We start from the raw sequence: 21,953 nt of genomic DNA, 5'->3' as shown, positions 1-21,953 counted from the left end.
GCGCAGAAAGGGCTACTGTAGGATTCCATTCTATAAAACTCTAGAATATGCAAACTAGTCTAAAGTGACAGAAACAGATCCAAGGTTGCCTAGAAAGGGTAAGAGGAGAGGGTGTCCAAGGGACAGAGGAAACATTTCAGGGTGCTGTGGATTGAGTATGTCCTCCACAGCAGACAGTGGCATGTCTGCAGTCAACTGTTGGGCAGGCTAAGACAGAGGCTCACTGTAGCTCAGGGCCAGGCCCCCCAAAGAACAAAGAGTGAGGTCAGTGTGCTCCCAGACATTACTCATCGGAAACCTAACCTCTAACACTGCGCTTCTTTTTTTTTTTTAAAGATATTTATTTTATGTATGTGAGTACATTACAGATGGTTGTGAGCCACCATGTGGTTGCTGGGAATTGAACCCAGGACCTCTGGAAGAACAGCCAGTGCTCTTAACTGCTGAGCCATCTCTCCAGCCCATACACAGCGGTTCTTAGTATGTGCCTCTCAACCACTCTGAGGGTCAAATGACCCTTCACACGGGTCACCTAAGACCACTGGAGAACACAGATATTTACATTACAATTCATAACAGTAGCAAAATTAGTTATAATATAACAACAAAAATAATTTTATGGTTGGTGTCACCACAACATGAGGAAGTGCATTAAGGGACTGCAGCGTTAGGAAGGCTAAGAACCACTGCTCTGGAGTAAGCATGCTGGGAGGCACGGCCTACTAAGGGGGACTTACACCTCAGAGATCCACCCTCAAGGATGAACTGACTAAATAAAAAGGGGCTCATGGTTATGAGATCCTTCTGCTCTTTCTCACCAGTTCTCTCTTCCCTTTGGCCTTCACCAAGGGATGGGACAGCAAGAAAACCCTCACCAGATGCAAACCTCTCAACCTAGACTTCCCTACCTCCCAGGCTGTGGACATAAATCTCTGCTCTTCATAATTACCCAGTTCCACTGTTCTGTCATGGGCTGGACAGAGGAGTGTGCTCGCTGTCTTGAGGGCAGCCTTTCCTCTTAAGTGAATTAACACCAGCTCCGTATTAGATATACCAAACTGTGTGGCAAACGAAATACTTGGCATAAAGAAACCGCTTACTTTCTCCATTATATTCCTACTCCAAGAAGCTAAACATGACTGGGAGAAAACATGCGACCATGATGCTTGTCTTCCCTTTAAATGATGGTTTCATAAACACAGAGAGAGAGAAATAGGGAAGAGAGAAAAACAGAGAGAGAGAGAGAGAGAGAGAGAGAGAGAGAGAGGTGTGATAGATATATTATACACAGATAGATAATAGATATATAAATGATAGCTAGATAGATAATATTGATTGCTAGATGGTAAGTAGCTAGATTGATGAATGATACATAGACATATAATTAGATGGTAGGTAGTAGATAGAGATATAGTGAACAGATTGATAAGTGAGACATAGACGGTAGATTCATAAACAGAATATAAGTAGGTACATAGATAACTGATGGCTGACAGATGATTAATAGATAGACAACAAATATTTGTATAGTTTATCACATGCAATAAGTTTAACATAGCTGTTTTTCAAGAGACTAGAGCAGGCAAGCAGTAAAGTATTTAAGAAACAATGAGTGGATAAAAATTTAACAGGAAGCGGAACCCTAGGGATGACAGACATTAGGATACCCCATTACCTTCTAGGAATGACATTAGGATACCCCATTACCTTCCCCTCTTCCCTGAGAGTACCTCCTTCACAGATGAGAACAGAGGAAGAACAAGCGGAAAGGAAGGGCCCTCAGTGTGACATTACTGAGCCTTTCAACCAAGGAGCACCTGCTACAGCTGCCATCTGAATTTTAACCAGACTTTAGCCACAAGTGGGTAATTGCTTTGATAACATCCTAGAAATGTGGCCTGGTTTCTTATTTCAAATCATCTGAGTTTGCCACTAAACATACTGAATCTTGCCCAGTAATTTAATTTATTATCTTTTTTTTTTTTTTTTAAGGAACTAAGAAGTGGCCACAGCCTTGAGTCTGTGAGTCTGGTAGGAAAGGTTCCTAACTTTGGTCTACACCTCCTTCATCCCCAGCTTCCTCCTGAGAGAGGAAGGTCACCATCGCTATCTCACTCTTCTCTCTTGCTCTTCCATGTAAAGACCTAGTTCCACTCACCACCCATGTTTATAGCAACCTGATCCACACCGACAACATCGTTCACAAATGGCCCACAGAAGTTTTCTGCAATGATTCGTCCAAAGCACAGCACACACATGATTAAATAAGGTTGTCCCCACGACTCACCTCATTTCCGCCAACTGCCTTGGTTAAAATCACGGCAGAAGACACAGGGGGAGGCATGCAACCTACTGTCTGCAAACTGAAAAATAAAAGAAAATCCAATTGTAAGTAGCTCCTCCTGTCCAGTTATAAGTAATTTCTACTAGTTAGTCCTACAGAGCAGAGCTGAACAAAGAAACCAATGTTTATTGATACATACTCCCTCTTGAGCTTGGACTCCACAGGACAATATGAGCCCTGAATGCTCATTACATTCTACAGGCTTAAATGGTTTTCTAAAGTTGTTTACACGTTGAGGGGCTGGGATTTGGTATAGCTGGCAGAGTACTTGTTAAATATATACAACACCCTGGGTTTTATCCTTAGCACCACATACAATAAGGCAGTAGTGGTGCATACCTTTAATCCCAGCACTGGGGAGGCAGAGGTAGGCATATCTCTGAGTTTGAGGCTAGCCTGGTTTACAGAGTGGGTTTCAAAACAGCTAGGGATACACAGAGAAACCCTGACTCAAAAAACACAATATAAAATAAAAATAAGGCAGGCCTATAATCCATCTCAGCAATACACGAGACGGTATCTCATTAAAACACATGTACACTCAACTTTAATTATGGAGTTCAAAAAACCACCAGGTTACGGTAAGTGCAGTCAATGAATGATAAGTAAAATAGGTAAGGTAATCTTGGGTTACTACCATAGACATCTTCAGGAACTGGTACAGCAACACACACCCATGGTCCCAGCTAATTAAACACATGACAAGAAGAATCATGAGTTCAAAGACAACTGATGTAGCACAATATTTTGTCTCAAAGAAAGTCTCTGTGTTTTCATAGATCTTTTGGTAAAATATAAAGCCTTGAGATGACACCTAATGCTCAAGAATACCTGATAAAAGTTTACATTTTACAGTTAACTTTCATCTCCTCAACAACACTCTCGTGCTGCAAAGTTACCATAGATATCTCCAATCATACTCCATAGTAAATTCTAATATCTACTTAAAATTTGCTCTTATTGCCGGGTAGTGGTGGCGCACGCCTTTAATCCCAGCACTTGGGAGGCAGAGGCAGGCGGATTTCTGAGTTCAAGGCCAGCCTGGTCTACAGAGTGAGTTCCAGGACAGCCAGGGCTATACAGAGAAACTCTGTCTTGAAAAACCAAGAAAAAAAAATTTGTCCTTATTAAATCATGTCTGTACGTCCATGGTCACGATAGTAAATACAATCTCAGCTGGAACAGGAAACGCTGCACACCGGGCAAACAGAACCGTGGCAAATCTGAGGACTAAAACTGAAAAACATTCCACAGCATCTGAGTAGAGTACAGCCTAACTAGAAGGAAAGTTCACAGAGGACCCAGTGGACACGACACAGTCAGGGAGAGGCCCAGGTGCTCGAGGCCAGCCTGGGCAACATGGTGAGACTTGTCCTCAAGATAAAAGAAGAACAAGGGGATCTGGGAAGATTTATTTCGTTTTTGTTTGATTAGTTGGCTGGGTTTTTTTGTTTGTTTGTTTGTTTGTTTGACTTGGTCTGGCCTTGAACATTAGTGTTTCTGCTAGGATGTGACGGTATCCTGAGACATGGGACCCAGGAGCCACACAGCTCTGAGAGGAAGCCTCCTCAGCAGAGGTGCTGCAGCAACCAGGGAGGGTCCCCAGTGGAGCTGAGGAGCCCAGGAGCCTCAGCCCCGCTCCACTTATTTCTTCCTAGCTTCTTCTGACGAGAGTCCCACCAGGCAGGAAACCTCATGAAAGAGATTGAGGGTCCAGGGTGCAGAAGGACAAATCCAGGGATGGCTGCCATCTGCTCCTGGGAGCGGACAGCAGGGAACTGGACAAAGAGACAGTGCTCATATAGGATTTCTGAGGGGGCAGGGCTTCTTACAGCAGAGATTTCCAGAGTGAAGATTGATAGGATTTCAAGTCCTGATCTTGGGAAGCTCAGGGATTGGTGGGATTTCCTGCTCAGGGATTAGTGGGTTCTCCTGCTCAGGGATTGACGGCTTCTTTCACCTTCTTTTCCCTGCATCAAGCCTATGGGTTAGGGTGAGAAGTCCTTCCCAGGGGCAACCTGCTTTTGCTGGGGCACCACCTCTGTAGGGTTGCCGGGAGTGGGGGGAGCTGGAGAGGAATTGCTGCCACTGTGGACAGCTCCTATGGGACCCCCCTCCGGCAGTGTTTCATGAAAGCTGTAGGCTGAGGTAGGAAAAGTGAATCACTGTGGATAGCTCTTGAGGGGCAGCACCTACCAAAGCAAGAAAGACAGTGGATCACCATGGACAGCTCCTGCAGGCCCTGTAATGAGATGTTGTGGTGCCATTTTGAGAGGACCTGCCATTTTGACAGCTCCTGAGGGACATTTTACTTCCAAAGCCATAGGCTGGAGCAGGAAGGAAGGGCTTGCCACCAGTTTGATGGCCTTTGTGGGCCAGTAGTTTTGTGGTGCACAGCTCAGGGACTGCACTGAACTCATGATGTAACCCAGGATAACCTAAAATTCCCAATCCTCCTGCCTCAGCCTCCCTAGTGTCATGCCAGCAAAATAATTCAAATATTTTTTGGGATGTTGTTGTTGCTTCAACACAGGATTTCTTTGTGTAAACCTGGCTGTCCAGGGACTAGCTCTACAGACCAAGCCTTGAACTCCTAGAGATCTGTCTGCTTCTGCCTCCTGAGTACTAGGATTAAAGGTGTCCGCCACCACTGCCTGGCATATTATGCCTTACTATTAGTGATAACCCCTGAGCTAGACAATAGAGCTCCAGAATAAATGCATGCAATTTCTAGAAAGTCCGTTTTCCCTCTGAATGCATCATGGGAACTAGTTTTCACCTCATGATCTACTTTGAAATCTGGAGTAGTTTGTGACTCCATGTGCTGCTTATAAAGAAGCTCATTCTCACACACTGCTGAGTGGCTCTACCTCCACTCCACCCCTTACTTCTATTCTCCAGTAATTCTGAGGTAGAGTTTGTACCCCCTCAAGCTAACTGAACTGATTCGTTTTTATTGTCAACTTCACACAAACTAAAGTCACTTTGGAACAGCAATGGAGGAACTGCCTCAATCAGATTGGTCTATAGCTGTGGTCTGTAGGGCATTTTATTGATTACTAATTGATGCAGAAGAACCTAGCCCATTGTGGGTAGCAGTATCCCTAGGCAAGCGGGCCTGCATTGTATAAGAAAGGTTACGTCAAGAGAACAGGCCAGTAAGCAGCATTCCTCTAAAGCCTCTGCTTCAGTTCCTGCCTCCTGACTTGAGTTCCTGCTTTGACTTCCCTCAGTGACCCACTGTTACCTGGAAGTATAAGATGAAAACAACTTCCTCACCAAGTTGCTACTGGAAATGGTGTTTATCATGGCAACCGAAGAGCAAATTAGAACACAAACACACCAGCGTTTCTACTTAAAGGCCAAGGGAGAACAAAGGGATTTGACAAGAGATTGACCTAAATGGACAGCAAGTTTGGGCTCCTTTCCCACCCTGGAATGGGCATGATGGGACCACCTGCTCTACCTAGCACACACATGACAAGTGTTCCTCTCCTCATACGCTATCTCCATGCCATCAGAGTACTCTGTTCTCATGACCACCATTAATTCCTAGTTCTCTCCATTTAGCTCTCTCCATTGAGTTAGAGCTATAGCTATAGATACAGCTTCAAGCCCAGGAGTCCTCGGCCTAATACGCAACTCTACTGAGCTGACCCCAAAGAAACTTTATGTCTCTCACTAATGCCTCATTTTGGAGCCCTCTACTTTAAACATACACAAATGCTGTTGAGTTTTAACTGATACGAATTATTATTTATCATAGGTAACAGATAGATAGATAGATAGATAGATAGATAGATAGATAGATAGATAGACAGAAGCACACACAAATAGCATATAGATAGATAGATAGATAGATAGATAGATAGATAGATAGATAGACAGATACACAGAAGCACACACAAATAGCATATATATGTTGTATGTATTCAACTAGATTGGAAGTTCCCTGAAAAGAAATTAAACATCTTCCTACTTCTTGCATGCCCCACATACAGTAGATGCTCAGTACTTCCAGATTCTTACTACACGGAAGTACGTCATTTTGTTACGTGACATTTTACCTCTCCTAGTGGGTGCTCTTTCTCTGAAGCACAGTATGGTGAAAAGTGCTTCCTGATCTCTTTCTACTCCTAGGCTGGCGGACTCTCCTAGCTCAGTCAATAAAGTTGCCTTGACCCTGTGGCTCAGCCTTGAAACCTTAAGCTCCTGGTGACTGCTACAACCCCCAAGACAGAGGTCCTAAAAACTAACTTATAATCCATCCTACCACATACATTTCTCTATGGCGTTCCCATACTCCACCAGCTTCCACACTGGTTCCCAGTTTCAGCTCTTCTGGTATCCACATCACAGCTGGAAGATTCCCATACAAGCAGGCCTCATGGCGCAGACCTCCAGGCAGCAGCAGCCCCTGGCAGCTCCCAGAATGAGGTCTCTACACTGCACTAAGGCTGAGAAGACTGCACATCCAGATCCTGTGTGTCCGACACGTCCAAATCCATTGTCCTTCCAGCACAGAAACAGGACATGCCACTGAGCTGCTTTACTGAACCTACCTGCGACACTCCAGGCTTGTTTCTGCCTGACTGCTTTAGTACACTGTTCCCCTTATAGAGAACATTCTCCTCAAAGACTCTGGGGAGAAACAGCGTTCCTCGGCAGCCTGGCCACTCAACCCCATGGTACACTTGCCCCTCTGACAGCACTCATTTTTATTCTGTCCATCCTACTGACTGCTGGCAACCTGCTCTGAGTCTCCCTCCCTGCTGGGCCAATACACTAGCACATGATCACTTCTGTTTGCTAGTCTTTCTCCAACATCTAGAATAATCCCTGACATCTAGTAGGGCTAAACAGGTAACAAATTATGACATGGGTGGAAACATTTGATGCAGCAAACATCATTACGTAGTTAAAGTATGGTTGTCCTCATTTTATACAGAGAAAAGCAGATCTAAGCTATGAGATAATTTTGCTACAAGTCACACAGTATGCCAGTTATAGGATCAGAGGGCAAACTCTGGGCTCTGTGGTTGGTATAAAACTAGCAACTAGAACATGATGTCAAAGTGAGGTTAGTTTTAAACTATTTTAATTAATTAGTTTCATTTGCTAAATTCTTTTCATTAAGCATGGTAACATTTTTTATGAAAGAAAAGATTCCCATAAATCTATTAAATTACCTATATCAACATAAATCAGAACAAGTAAAAAACTAAGTATCTGTCCCACATACATACTTTTACTAAGTATTTTAAAAGTAGACATTACACTCAGCCATTATCAGTACACACTTTAAAAGGTGCAGACAGCCACAGTAAGGTACCAGTTGACAGCCTACATTCCCATGCAGGCATCGTTCCACAGTGTTCCACTTCTATGAAGGGGGTGGGGTGCATGCCCAGAGACTAGAGGAGGATATCAGGTCTAATACTCTCTCAATCCCCACATTATTCCCTCAGACTGGGTCTCTCACTGAACCTGGAGCTAAGCTGGTAGCCAGCAAGCCTTTCCAGCCCTCCTGCTTCTGTCTCCTCCAACCTTGGGGTTACAGGCGTCACTCTTCACCACGGAGCCATCTCCCTGGGTCCTCTCCTACTCATTTTAAATGCTCAGAAAGTGTCCATCCTGGTACCATTAAAATTACCCAGAAATCTACTTTAAGATTCTGTTAAACAAGTCTCTCCTGAATCTCTGATAAAACTCTATTGTTTTAACAATGTTTAAAAAGTGGTCTCCTTCCCTGATAACACACAAGTCCTTTTATTTATAGCTGCCATAGAAACAATAATGTCACTAGAGCTGCCCCATTAAAAAACTTCCCATCAAAAGGTTTACACATACCCTTTTAGAAGCCACTCGTTGATGGGTGTGACTGATAAGAGCTGAAGAAAGAGCCACATTGTTGCTGGGAAGAAGGCAAGTGTGAAGATCTGGATGAAAAGATGCAGCCTCAAGTGCACCAGTGCACTGGTCAGCTCCTGGAAGGATGAAGGAAGCAAAGGTCAAGCAAAGTGAGAACACACTGCAAAGAAAGCATTTGTAAAGTGACGTCACACACATAAGCTTTAACGGTTGAACTGTTTCAAACCTTAGGTCTTTACAGCACGTGTACAACAGATGGCCTATAAGAAGAAGCATGATGACAATAATGAAATTGTTTCAAATAAAATTTCTGAGCTATCTAACATCCTTCAAACATAGAACGTGCTCTAAGAATTCTGACCTGTACATTTCTGGCCATTTGGGTCAGTAAAGCATAAGCTAACTAGCACTATAGTGGTACAGAATCAAAGACTGTTGATGCTATAAATAGAATATATTTTTTTAGAACACATGTTTATTACATTAAAAATTACCTTAAGAAACTTTATAAGATTTATCACACTTTAGCCAAGTATACTAATCTCTAGTCGTTGTATGAAATTTATCAGACTTTGACTTGGGAAGATGTCACCAAATCTACAAATAATAATTTCTAAAAAAACATTCTTTCCAATAACAATTTATAACCTAAGGAGCTCCTCCCCAGCTGAGCAATGAGTCCAGTTCTTTGTCAACATTTTTTGTGAAATGGCCAATGCCTGGAGCTAAGCTAAGTCCATGTTTATCTCACCCAATTCCTACGACAGCCCTGTGGGGTGGTTAGTATTACCCCTACTGCACTGCTGAGGGACCTGGGAACAACAAGGTGAAGAGCAGGCCAAGCCCACTCCTGGCACACTGTCAATCAAATCTAGCACAAGCTGCCCCATGAGAATGAGGAAAACACATCAAGCCTGGGCATTTTCAGAGTGGTATAGCAGAAAGGCACACTCGGCTGCAGGTGTAGCTCCTTGGAGGAGTACTTGCCTGGCATGCACATAAGCCCTGAGTCTGACTCCCAGAAGCATACAAACCAGGACCGATGCCACACACCCATAATCCCAGCACTTGGGAAGTTGAAGCAGAAGGATCAGAAGCTACAAGTGAAACTAAGGCTGACCTGGGCTATGAGACGCTGTCACAAAACCAAACCAAACAGAATAGAAGAAAACACACATAGTGAACTTGTTATGAGTCTCACAGCCAAAAATCATGGAATAATTAATGCTGCAATTCAAATATGTATGTGTGTGTGTGTATGTGTGTGTGTGTGTGTACACACACACATATAAATTTACAAACATATGCATTTATACTTATATGTTATTCTGCTGAAGTCCAACACATTTAGAAAGTAGGGCCAAGTGTGGTAACATACACTTTTAATCCCTTGGAAGGAATTTAAAACTTGGTAGGCAGAAACAGAATGATCTCTGTGATTTTTGAGGCTACCCTGGACTACATAGTAAGCTCTAGGCTATCCAGAGCTACATAGTGAAACCCTGCCTCAAAAAACAAACAAACAAACAAACGAATGAATGAATGAATGAATGAATGAATAGAAAGAAAAAGAATAGAAAAGGCCTAGCCATTCTTAAAGTCAGACAGAACACAAATAGAAGGAAGCATCGAGGGCCAGGGAGATGGCTCGGCGGGTAAAAGAATTTCTTGTACATACCTGGTAACCTGAATTTGATCCCTAGAGTCACAATGAAAAGACACAATCAACTTCCAAAGTTGTCCTGACTTCCAAAGGCCACATATGACACACGTCCCTTGAGATACATCATATACACAGGACAATACTAATAAAATAAGTATCTTTAAAAAAAAATTAGCTATAAGACAAAAGGTTGCAAGCGATCATTAGGCATATTCAAAGATGCCACAGACTTACTCGTTTTAACCTTTACAGTTCAAAAGCTAGGGATAGTCAGTCCAATGAATCAGAATCTTCAGAGTTACACCCTTACAAAGTCTGACACCAGTGTTTTACAAATGCTCACTACTTCTGAAAGCAGCTCTGATTAACTGTGCTCAGAGGCTCCTGATACATATCAGATAACTATGTCTTTTAAAAGATCATCGCAATGAACTTTTAGCCAGAATGCAACAAGTAAAACATTTGTACGTATCTGTGACAGATGTATCAAAAAAGAATAATCTGAGGATATACTTCAAGAATAATACATGGAGATTATTTTATTTTATTTTATTTTATTTTATTTAATCTTGAACACAATTTTATTTCTGGGTACTAATTCTTTTTTTGTTTGTTTTGTTTTTTTATTTGTTTTTGTTGTTGTTGTTGTTTTGTTTTTTTGAGACAGGATTTCTCTGTGTAGCCCTGGCTGTCCTGGAACTCACTCTGGAGACCAGGCTGGCCTCGAACTCAGAAATCCACCTGCCTCTGTCTCCCAAGTGCTAGGATTAAAGGCGTGTGCCACCACAGCCACCACAGCCCGGCTGGGTGCTAATTATAAAGACAAAAGTGGTTACAAATATTAATCAGATTACCTATTTATTTTCCAGTTTGTTTGTTTTGAGACAAGGTAGCTCAGAGTGGCCTCAAATTCTATAAACAATCAAAAGAATTCCTAATTCCCCAACCCCTATCACCTGATTTTAGAAGGTGAAGTTGTCCTGGAAGAAGTAGTTCACAGGAGGTATGCTTCCCCTCTCTGCTTCCTGGCTGCCAGGAGACAAGCAGCTTCTGCCAAATAGTCCCTCCCCCTACCACAATGCTATTCAGCCTCACCTCAGGCCAAAGCAATGGAAGACACCAATCATAGACTGAAGTGGATGAAACCATGAGCCAAAATAAATCTTCCCTTTAGATTGTTTATTCCAGGTGTTTGGCAGGGGTTAAAAAAAAAGAAAAAAGAAAAAGCTAGCACATGTGAAACAGGCTACAGTCTACAGAGTGTCAGGATCCATTAACTGTGTTGAGGGGGTGAAGCAGGAGCTCTTACAGGCTAACACTGGCTCAAGTTATGGAGAAAGATGGAAACTTGTTCCTTCATTCAAGAAAGGCTAAATGGGGCTCAGAAGCAGAGTTCCTGTGGAAGGCTTTTATAGATAAAGCCTTGGGTTCCACTTCCTGGGGCCCACCGCCAACACCTCGGTCTAAGCGCTGAGACCTGACTTTGATCCCCAGAACCCGTCTTTAAAAAGCTGGGCATGCTGTGATGTGCTTGTAACCCCAGGCTGAGAAAGAAAAGACAAGCAGATCCCCAGTGTTGCACTGACCAGCCAATTAGCCTACTTGGTGAGTTCCAGGCCAGTGAGCCCTTGTCACAAAATAAAGGGGGTAGGAGACCAGAGACAATGGCTGAGGAGCAGCCCTGGAAGCTGTCCTCTGGCCTACACACACACACACACACACACACACACACACACACACATGAGGGCACACAAACATGCATACACACATATAAAAACAAGGGAACAGAAAGGACAACACATATAAGCTCTATAAGAGCCTAAATAGAATTATTCCATACTTATGTGAATTTGAGGCCATATATTGGAATACAACACCAGGACTAATTGAAAACTGCCTCTGTGGGAGCAGTTTGTTTAGTTACACACAATACAGGTCAAATTCCATACTCTCCAGCACACACTACCAACAACGGCCTCAGAGAGCAAGAGCTGCTTCAAACCAGGACTCAGACTGGGATGCAGAAATATGTTAATTACACATCCATTTCCCCAGCCCTGTCTGATCTTTTTCAGACTTCCTTTCTGAGAGCCAGCATCCATGCTTCAGACAAGCAGCACGGACCAAGAGCTTAGCATTTGCTGTATGTACTCCTTGGCTAATAGGATTTCCAAAGTCATCTTCGGTTTAGAGAAATAAAGAAAACCTGTGTATTCTGCCCAACTCAGGCCCGAGTTTAAAGAATCGGCCTTGCCACAGTCTATCACAAGCTTCAACGCTGTAAGCTTGAAGTTGGGTATTAAGGTTTGAATTTCCACACAGGCTTACTCGCGCGCGTGCATGCATGTGTGTGTGTGTGTGTGTGTGTGTGTACTTGCACGTGCCCAGGCACCCTCTATCACTTCTACTTCTACCCTTTTCTCCTTTTTGAGACAGTCTCACGGAGCCTGGAGCTTGCCCTTTGAGGGCCATGCTATTAGTCCTGTTCCCCTGAGGATTACAACGAAGGTCCTGCTGCTCACACAGCAAGTATCCTGCTGCTCACACAGCAAGTACTGTACCTGAGCCGGGCCCTCAGGCCCCTCAGTCCTACGCTCACTTTTTGAACACGTATTTCCCAGCTGGATGGCACTACTTTGGGATGGTATGGGATCTTCAGGAAATAGAGGCTCTCTCTAACACAAGTAGATGTCGGCAGGTTAGAGCCCAGCCCTTGGTCTCAGCCCCAGCCTCTGCTTTGTGATGGTCTTCCACAGTGTGAATGGCCTCCACTCACTCACACCCTGGCTGGGAAGAGCTGCCTCAAGGTCCTTTCCCTGGCAGGAGGGGCTGAAGCCCAGATAAGCCTTCCTCCCTCGTGCTGTTTCTCCCTGAAATTTTGGTCACAGCGATGCAACAGTAACTACTACGTTGGCTAAACCTAAAGTTAGATTAAATTTCACTGGACTTCAATATAATATTTCCAAAATAATGTCAACAGGTTTTTTAAAATTAGAAAGCAACAGTCATAAAACTGATGATTTAGCTTGCATTAGCATAGTGTTAGCATTTTGTCTAAGCTCTGCCCCACAGTTACCTGGCAAAGGCCAGGTGTGCCTGACTCACTGTAAAAGGGGCTGCTTGCCCCCTCCTCTCTCTCTTGCTCTTGCTTTTGCTCCTGCTCTGTCATCTCATCCCTCCACCCCAAATGTGCTCATGGCCGGCCTCTACTTCTCCACTCCTCCTTTCTCTCTCTCCCTCTCACCCTCCCCCGCCCCGTCTTTCTCTGCCTCTACTACCCTCTCAACTCCCCTCCCCATGCCTTGAATAAACTGTATTCTATACTATACTGTCGTGTGACTGGTCCCTCAGGGGGAAGGGATGCCTCAGTATGGGCCGTCGGAGGTGCTCCCTTCCCACATACCTGACTACACATCCACCAAAATACTACAACACATAGGCTCCTCTATAGGTCTCATAAATTAGTAAATAGGCTGGGAAAATGGGTCAGTCTGTACAGCGCCTGCTGCACAAGCATGGAGACCTGGGTTTGGATCCCCAGCGTCTCCACAAAACACGGGGTGTGGTGAGCCCTGTGTGTACATCTCCTAGTACACGGAGGGGAGAGGGGTAAACAGGCAGATGTCGGGAGTTCAATAGGCAGCCAGTTTAGCCAATGAGTGAGCTTGGATTCAGTGAGAAACTCTCCTTCAAAGGCTAATGTGGAGAGCAACAAAGAGCACCAGACACTGACCCCTGGCCTCCACAGGTGCATATGTTAACACAAATGCATACACACGCACACACACACACACACGCACGCACGCACGCACGCACGCACGCACGCACGCACACGTATATACAATGTACAGCACCAGTCCATGAAATGTTCAATGTAAATGAAGGCAGAGTGGGACAAAGCCTTTCAGAAAGACGCAACCCAGTAACTCATCATCTAATTGAACAAAGCACACCATTCTAGGACCAAATAATATAGAAAATAATCATCATAAAGTCATAGATCCAGTTAAAATTCATTTAGGATTACGAAGTTAAAAAAATTACAAATCACTACTTCCTACTTCCTAACTGTTGGACTGTTCATGAAAGCAGTGGGCTTAGGCAGTCTAGCATCATACACTGATGTAGAAGTTGTGCGGCTTTTGAAAGTTTTTTTGTATGGTTTGAAAGGGTCTTTGATGGAGGAAATAGCTTTGATGGCTACTCAGATAGCACAATAAAGTACAGGATCAAAGCCTAGCATCATTACATCCGAATTAGCTGGGTAAGCTGAAGGCGTCCTAGGTGCTCACAGAAGTCTGTCCTCAGAGACACTGATGCTGTGACATTTCTCCTTCCTCTACTTACAACACACACGAAGCTGGCTGCTTTACAGACTAACATTAAGTATGAAGCTAAGGAGAAGGGATGTGAAGTCTCTGGACAGAGTCCCATGCCATAAGTAACAGCTGTAGCCCCTAAATGGATACCAGGGGACATAGTTAGTTAGAGCAATGTCCCAAGCAGAAGACTTTGGTCAGGCAGCAGCTCCACAAAGCATTAACCAAGGCCAGGAGGAAGATCCCCCAAGTCAGGTCTGGCCTGGACCACAGCACAGCAAACACCATTCTGCATTCCCCACGCCCACGCTGAGAACTAACTGTGGAACTCAGGTGTTCACAGAAAGAGCCTATTCCCTCTAACAATGGTTACTTCTAACCAATAACATTTCGAAAGGGCCTATAATTAATAGAACAGGAAAATGCATCCTGTATCAGTTATCTTCAGGAAGACAACCAGTCAATGAGAATATTTGCAGTTGTTGGGATGAAATTTATCAGTTTTAAACATACTAATCCTATATATATCAAAAATGCAACCAACAAAAAGATTTATAGCAGCTCAATACCTTCAGAATGAAAAATTTAGTAAAATCTATCTGTCGTGTTATTAACAAACAGTGTGACCTATGAGGGAGGTAACTAACTTTAATCTTTATCTGAGTCTGTCTTCCATCACTGTGATAAATACCATGTCCAAAAGCAACTTGGGAAGGAAAGGGTTATTTCATCTCACGCTTCCATGCTGCAGTCCATCACTGAGGGAATCGGGCAGAAACTCAACCAGGAGCCTGGAGGCAGTAACTAAGCACACAGCACAGGGGAATGCTGCTTACTGGCTTGCTCTCCGTGGCTTGTTCAGCTTGCTCTTTTAGAACACCCATGCCCACTTGAGGTGACATGGCCACAGTAGGCTGGAGCTTCCCATGTGCAACCATCAATCAAGAAAATGCCCCCATAGACTTGCCTACAAGCAGTCTGATAGAGAGAATACGTGAAATAAGGTTCCCTCTCTCCAGATGACTCTAGGTTTGTGTCAAGTCAACAAAAAGTGACCAGCAGAATCTTTACTCAGATCACACCAAAATACACCCTAAGACCCAGCAGCGAGCGTTCCTGGGCACATACCGTGGGAGTGTTCCACACCCCAGCTCAGAGGTGCCTGCAAATCTACATCCATTGCTGCTCTACTGACAATAGCTAGAGAGAACCCACATCAGTGAGGACTGGGTCATAGGCACCAGCATCTACACGCATGCCACACTCTGACTTCTCAGTCAAAACACCAAACAGCTATCAGAACGCTGGAAAGTGCTCTTCTAACAGATTCAGAGTTGACAGAACAATATGACAACACCGTGAAGTTTGTGTCAGCTTGACACAAAGTGGCCACAAGAGTTATGAGGACCTCAGGATACTCAAGCAAAGTAGGTGCCCTGCAGTTTTCTCCACACTTTAGGAAAAATATGAAGTGAGTACTTTAGTTCATAACCATAATAAAAACATATTCACAATTTATGTTTATATATATATCACTAAAAAATAAACCTAGGGCTGGAGACATGGCTCAGTGGTTAAGAGCACTGACTGCTCTTCCAGAGGTCCTGAGTTCAATTCCCAGCAACCACACGGTGGCTCACAACCATCTATGATAGGATCTGATGCCCTCTTCTGGTGTGTCTGAAGAGAGTGGCAGTGTACTCACATATATAGAATAAATAAATAAATCTTTATTAAAAGAAAAAATATTTGGGTTTTAGTTCCTGTTTTCTGTAATGTGAGCTAACTTCAAACTCATGGCAACTGCCCACCTCAGCATCCTAAATACAAGGTGTGGTGGTTTGAATGGCCCCCTAGGAGGGCTTTCAAGTTCCAAATTTCATCTAAGCATGCCCAGTTAGCACTCTGCCTCACAGCTGCTGTCTCTGTATGTAAGCTCTCAGCCAGTGCCCCAGCACCATGCCTGTCTGTCTGTCTGTCTGTCTGCTGCCCCAGAACCATGCCTGTCTATCTGTCTGCTGCTCCAGCACCATGCCTGCCTGTCTGTCTGTCTGTCTGCTGCTCCAGCACCATGCCTGCCTGCCTATCTGTCTGTCTGTCTGCTGCCCCAGAACCAGCCTGTCTGTCTGTCTGCTGCTCCAGCATCATGCCTATCTGTCTGTCTGTCTGCTGCCCCAGAACCATGCCTGTCTGTCTGTCTGCTGCTCCAGCACCATGCCTGTCTGTCTGTCTGTCTGTCGGCTGCTCCAGCACCATCCCTGTCTGTCTGTCTGTCTGTCTGTCTGCTGCCAAGCTCCTGATCACCTTAATGGACTCAGCCTCTGAAGCCAGCAGCAGGCCCCCAGGTTACTTTTTTAATTAATTAATTTACTTACTTTACATCTTGAACAAAGCTTTTCCCTCTCTCCTCTCCTCACAGTACAGCACCCCATCCTCCCTGCCCCCCATCTTAGTTGGGTTTTACTGCTGTGAACAGACACCATGACCAAGGCAACTGTTATAAGGACATTTAATTGGGGCTGGCTTACAAGTTCAGAGGGTCAGTCCATTATCATCAAGGCAGAAACATGGCAGCATCCAGGCAGCCATGGTTCAGGAGGAGCTGAGAGTTCTACATCTTTATCTGAAGGTTGCTAGCAGAATACTGGCTTCCAGGCAGCTAGGATGAGGGTCTTAAAGCCCACACCCACAGTGACAAACCTACTCCAAGGCCACACCTACTCCAACAGGGCCACACCTCCTAATAGTGCCACTCCTGGACCAAGGCCATATAAACCACATCACTCCCCCATGCATGCTCTTTGGTGGAGCTTGGGGAATCCTGTGGAAGAGTGAGAGGAAGGATTGAAGGAGCCAGAGGAGTCAAGGACACCGTGAGAAACCTACAGAACCAACTAACCCATAGGGACTCATAGCTACTGAGCTGTAAACCAGGGAGTCTGCGCAGGACTGACCTAGGTCCTCTACACTATCTTACTGTTGTGTAGCTCAGTCCTCATGAGGGGCTCCTAACAGTGGGAGCAGGGGCTGTCACTGACTAAGCTGCCTGCCTTTGGGACCCTTTCCCCACACTAAGCTGCTCATACAGGAGATGCACCTAGCCTTACTACAACTTGATATGCCAAGGCTAGTTGATATCCACAGGAGGCCTCCCCTCTTCTGAAGAGAAAGGGAGTGGATGGGACAGGGGGGGACTGGGAAAAGAGGAGAAAGGTGAGAGGGAAAACTGTAGAAGGGGTGTAGAGTTAATGAAAATAAAAACTGATCATCAAAAAAAAAAAAAAAAAACCCCAACAACAACAACAAAATGCTCATTCTAATCCATCTCTAGGGCCTCAACCCTCATGTGAAGTTCCTGTATGCAGACGCAGCCTGCCGGGCCCTGCTCCTGTCCTGTCATTCTGTCAGTGAAGCCTCACACACTCAGCAGCCTCACTCAAGGCCCTTGGAACTTCAGCACTCAGAATAAGCTAACGTTTCTACACTGCTCTTCATGTGCTGCAGGTGACAGTACCTCTGTTTTTAATGACAGTCCACTGTTGAAGAATATTGTTGCAACGGCAATGTAGGACACAGTTATCTCTGGCTTCAGCGGTCCTGGAAGAGAACAATGAGTTACTGTTAGAGGGTCTGCAGCAGATAAGTTGGTCTGAAAGAAGGCTCTCTAAGAGGAGAGCAAAAATGGCTTTCAACATTAGTGTTGTTCCCTTTTGGTCCACGCCCCCATTGGAGAGCATCTTCTGTGAGGTGTTTCCTTACTGCAGAACAGCTCTCAAGGTTAGCACCATGGCTTTCTGGTTCAGCACATTATCCTCAAACCAGAAGAATGAAAGAGCTCACACAACAGTCTATCCAGATACCCAGCCATGTTAGGAAATCTCTGAGTGTCACAGGTCTGGAGGTCAGGCATGATGATGGCATGATTCATAAAGACCAGGACCTTCCTGGTAGCATAAAATAATGTCTCCAAACAAACTGTCATGTCTAAAACATCAACAGTGCCCAGGCTGTGAAGCTGAAGTACATATTATTTGGTTCTCCTGTACTGGATTCCTGAAAGTCATATCTACACAGAATCTAGGAGTGGATCATATTTGGAAATCAAGTTGAAGACTGGGTCTTACTGCAATTGAATAATTATCCAACAATCATGCATGCTTGTGTGCTTGGGTTTGCAGTACCAGGGATAAAATTCAGGGGTCTCACAGAAGGTTGGCAAGCACTCTACCACTGAGCAATGTCAGCAGGCGGCCTCATTGACTACTATGCTAAAAGGGCTATTAGTATGCAAATACATAGTGAAGACAGTGCAAAGACTGGAATTATAATACCACGCCCTATGGAAAGCCAAAAGTAAACACCTCTGGCTAAAGGCAAAGAAAGCAACAGCCCCAGAGGCTTGGGAGAAGTCTTATCTTTGGACTCTTGCCTACTGTGAGGGAATAAATTTCTGTAGGTGTGATGTATTTCTTAGGTAATTTGTTGCTAGACTAGTTTGCTTCAAGTCAAATAACAGGATCACAAACATATATATATGATGTATGTGAGATAGATAGATATAGTATCTAATAATCATCTAGCATTTCTATTGATATTTTCAACATATGGATATGGCTAGATGACCAAACTCTGAAAGAAATTGCTATTTATTCATTCAACAAATTCTTATTAAGCCATCAATGTCTTAGACGTTTATAAGGCAACAACAAATAAAAGAAACAAACATTTCCTCAAACAGTGTAATAAACTATTTCCTATACCTGGCATTAATACACAGTGTTTAGGTGAGACTGAGATAGCAGAGTTCCAAGGGACAAGGGTGACAGGTGTCACACTGTTGTCCAAATTGTGAGCATATCTGTCTCCACAGTGCACTGGCACATACTTCTCCAACAACTAGGGAGTTTAGATCTGCATCTAGTATAACAAAAGTCATTGTGACTCGTCTCTGGAGTTTGAACCATTAAAGTTCAGGATTAGATGGCTGCATGGAGCCATAGGAGTCAGTTAAGGAGCAGAATTTAAAGAAGTCTGACAAAGTTTAGAAGTAGATTGCTCCCAGAAATCTTAACTGTCTGAATTTTAAAAGTCATGTTATTTTTACTCCCTAGCCCCAGAGTCTCACTTCTTCTCAGACCCTATCTTTGTCTAGGCTGGCTCTGTCCACAGTGGTGCCTCTAGAATTTCTAGTGAAGAAGAATCAGACAGTCAGTGACATGATTGCTAGCAAAAAATAGGGACGGGTCCAAAGACACATGGACAGAGGTAACACGTGGTGCTCCATGCAGCCATCTAATCCTGAACCTTAATGGTTCAAACTCCAGAGACAAGTCACAATGACTTTTGTTATACTAGATGCAGATCTAAATAATTCTAAACCAAGAAATGTAGTGGGGCCATTCCAGGACAGCTTACAGGGAGGTCAAGGAGAAAGGGGGACTGGCTAAGAGAGAACAGGTTCCTCCCTGACACACACACAGCTGTTTGGAACTCTTCAGGGAGGAGAGCTCACCCAGGACAAGATAAAAGCTAGGTAAACACTTAAAAGAGGAATGAGCTGAAACTAAGGGTATAAATTTGTCACTTTCCCAAACTAATAATTATATCTTTCAGGTCACCAAAACAATAAGATTCAGACCTTTATAAAGTTCAATAGTTGGTCCTTTCCTTTGCTTTTAAACACAATTCAAATAATATTAGACAGTGAAAATGGAATGAACCCACTTACACAATCAAAAGAAAAATGGGCCTCTAAGAACATGAAGCCATTTTGACCTCTATCTAAAAGCCATTCTCTTTTTCTTTGTTGCTGTTTGCTTTTTGGGACAGGATCTCTCTATAGAGTCCTGACTGTCTTGGAACTCACTATGTAGACCAGGCTGGCCTCCAACTCAGAGATCGACCTGCCTCTGCCTCCTGACAAAGGGATTTTTGAGGTGTGTCACCTGGCCTGCCCCACCCAGTCTTTTTAAAGAGAAGGAACTCTTTTGCAACGCTAAAGAACTCCTGCATCCCCAGAAGCCATCCTCAATCTCCAGTCCAAGCACCAACTAAAACAGACCACAGGGCATGCACATCAATTCACTTCCAGAATCCTTTATGAATGGACAGTGGCTTGGGGAGGGGACTGCAAAGGGGAATGTAGCTCAGGGGTACAGAGAGCCTCAAGTACAAAGCTGGGTTCCACATACAACCTCAATAAAATAAAACAAAATGAATGGGAAAAGCCCGAGTTCAGTCATCAAAGCACGAAATCAGATAAGGTGCAATAAGTATTTTATTAATAAAATGAAAAGAACCAATACTTCTCTTTAAAACAGAGGTTGGGGAGGGGGGCAGACCTTTAATCTCAGCACTTGGGAGACAGAGGCAGACAGATCTCTGTGAGTTCAAGGCCAGTCTGGTCTATAGGGATAGTTCCTGAATAGCCAAGGGTCAGAGAGACTCAAAAAACCAAAAAATTTAATAAATAAATAAAAAGTAAAAGGGAAGAGGAGGCTGGGCATGGAGATGCATATTTTTAATCCCAGCACTTAGGAGGCAGAGGCAGGTGAATCTCTGTGACTTTAGGGCTAGCCTGGTCTATATAACAAGTTCCAGGCCAGACAGAACTAAATTAAATGAGACACTGTCCCAAAACAATTAAATAAATAAATTAACTAAATAAACTAAAAGCACATGTAGGAGACTCTATTACTGAGCATGCATTTAAAAAATAGCATCCCCAGCCTGACAAGATGGCTATAGTGGGTAAAGTTGCTTGTCACCATGCCCAACAACTTGAGTTCAATCCACAGATCCCACATAGGAGAGAACCAATTCCTAAGTTTTTCTCTGATCTCCATTTGCACAACACACAAACACACACTTACACACACACAATTAATTAATTGATTAAACATCTTAAAATCACATTTCAAATTTCCAGCAGGATGTGGTGGCACACACTTCTAATCTCAGCACTTGGGAGGCTGAAGCAGGCAGATCTCTTGACTTGAGGCCAGCCTGGTCTATATAACAAGTTCCAAGACAGCCAGGGGTCTAAAGAAACCCTGTCTCAAAATAAATAAAAATAAATCACATTTCCATCATGCAGGAACTAAAAGAAATGCTTTAGGAGACTATAAAAAGTATATGAGAGAAATACTGTCAGTGATATTTCAACTCTAGATCTTTAATTGTTGTTGTTTAGGGGTACAGTCAAAGTTGTTGTTTAGGGGTACATTCAAAGTATTGCTTGAGGCTGTTTTGTGTTTGGTTTGCATTCAGCAGGCTTTACAGGTCTGACCACCAGTTGAAATGGTCACAGAATATAAAGTTCTCAACCAATCTAACAACATACACAGAGGGTTCCAGTCATTTGACTCTTCTTAAAACAAGTAATTTTTATACAGGAAGGGCCCTAGAAGAAACACAAAAATAGTTGTTGTCTAATATTTAGCTAATTCAGCACAGTTTCCTTACACTAAAAATTAGAGTATAGAAATGTTTTTATTCCACAGAGCCCTCTCTTTATTTCTTTTCTTTCCTTTTTTTTTTTTTTTTTTTGGTTTTTCGAAACAGGGTTTCTCTGTGTAGCCCCGGCTGTCCTGGAACTCACTCTGTAGACCAGGCTGGCCTTGAACTCAGAAATCCGCCTGCCTCTACCTCCCAAGTGCTGGGATTAAAGGCGTGCACCACCACTGCCTAGCTCTTTATTTCCTTATAGTTCTCTCTCTCTCTCTCTCTCTCTCTCTCTCTCTCTCTCTCTCTCTCT

The 21,953-nt window shown here is 43.7% G+C and overlaps 1 protein-coding gene across 4 annotated transcripts in view; it reads right to left on the bottom strand.

Annotated features, from left to right (window-relative positions):
• Nucleotides 1-21,953, bottom strand: part of Slc10a7 (solute carrier family 10 member 7) — a 216,444-nt gene that overhangs the window by 191,821 nt on the left and 2,670 nt on the right. For 3 of the 4 annotated variants that reach the window (XM_028753407.1, XM_028753408.1, XM_028753409.1), the window contains exons 2-4: nt 17,712-17,794; nt 8,195-8,331; nt 2,288-2,363 (exon numbers count right to left, since the gene is read on the bottom strand). In XM_028753407.1, coding sequence (XP_028609240.1) covers nt 2,288-2,363; nt 8,195-8,331; nt 17,712-17,794 — 296 coding nt within the window. Of the gene's footprint in view, nt 1-2,287; nt 2,364-8,194; nt 8,332-17,711; nt 17,795-21,953 lie in introns of those variants that run through there. The other variant, XM_028753410.1, reaches the window with a different exon arrangement.

This window comes from Grammomys surdaster, unplaced genomic scaffold (assembly GCF_004785775.1).
Source record: "Grammomys surdaster isolate TR1022 unplaced genomic scaffold, NIH_TR_1.0 125947, whole genome shotgun sequence".
In the NCBI taxonomy this organism is placed as follows: Eukaryota; Metazoa; Chordata; class Mammalia; order Rodentia; family Muridae; genus Grammomys; species Grammomys surdaster.
Note: the sequence above shows the minus strand (reverse complement) of the source record. Positions and strands in the feature narration are given on the sequence as shown.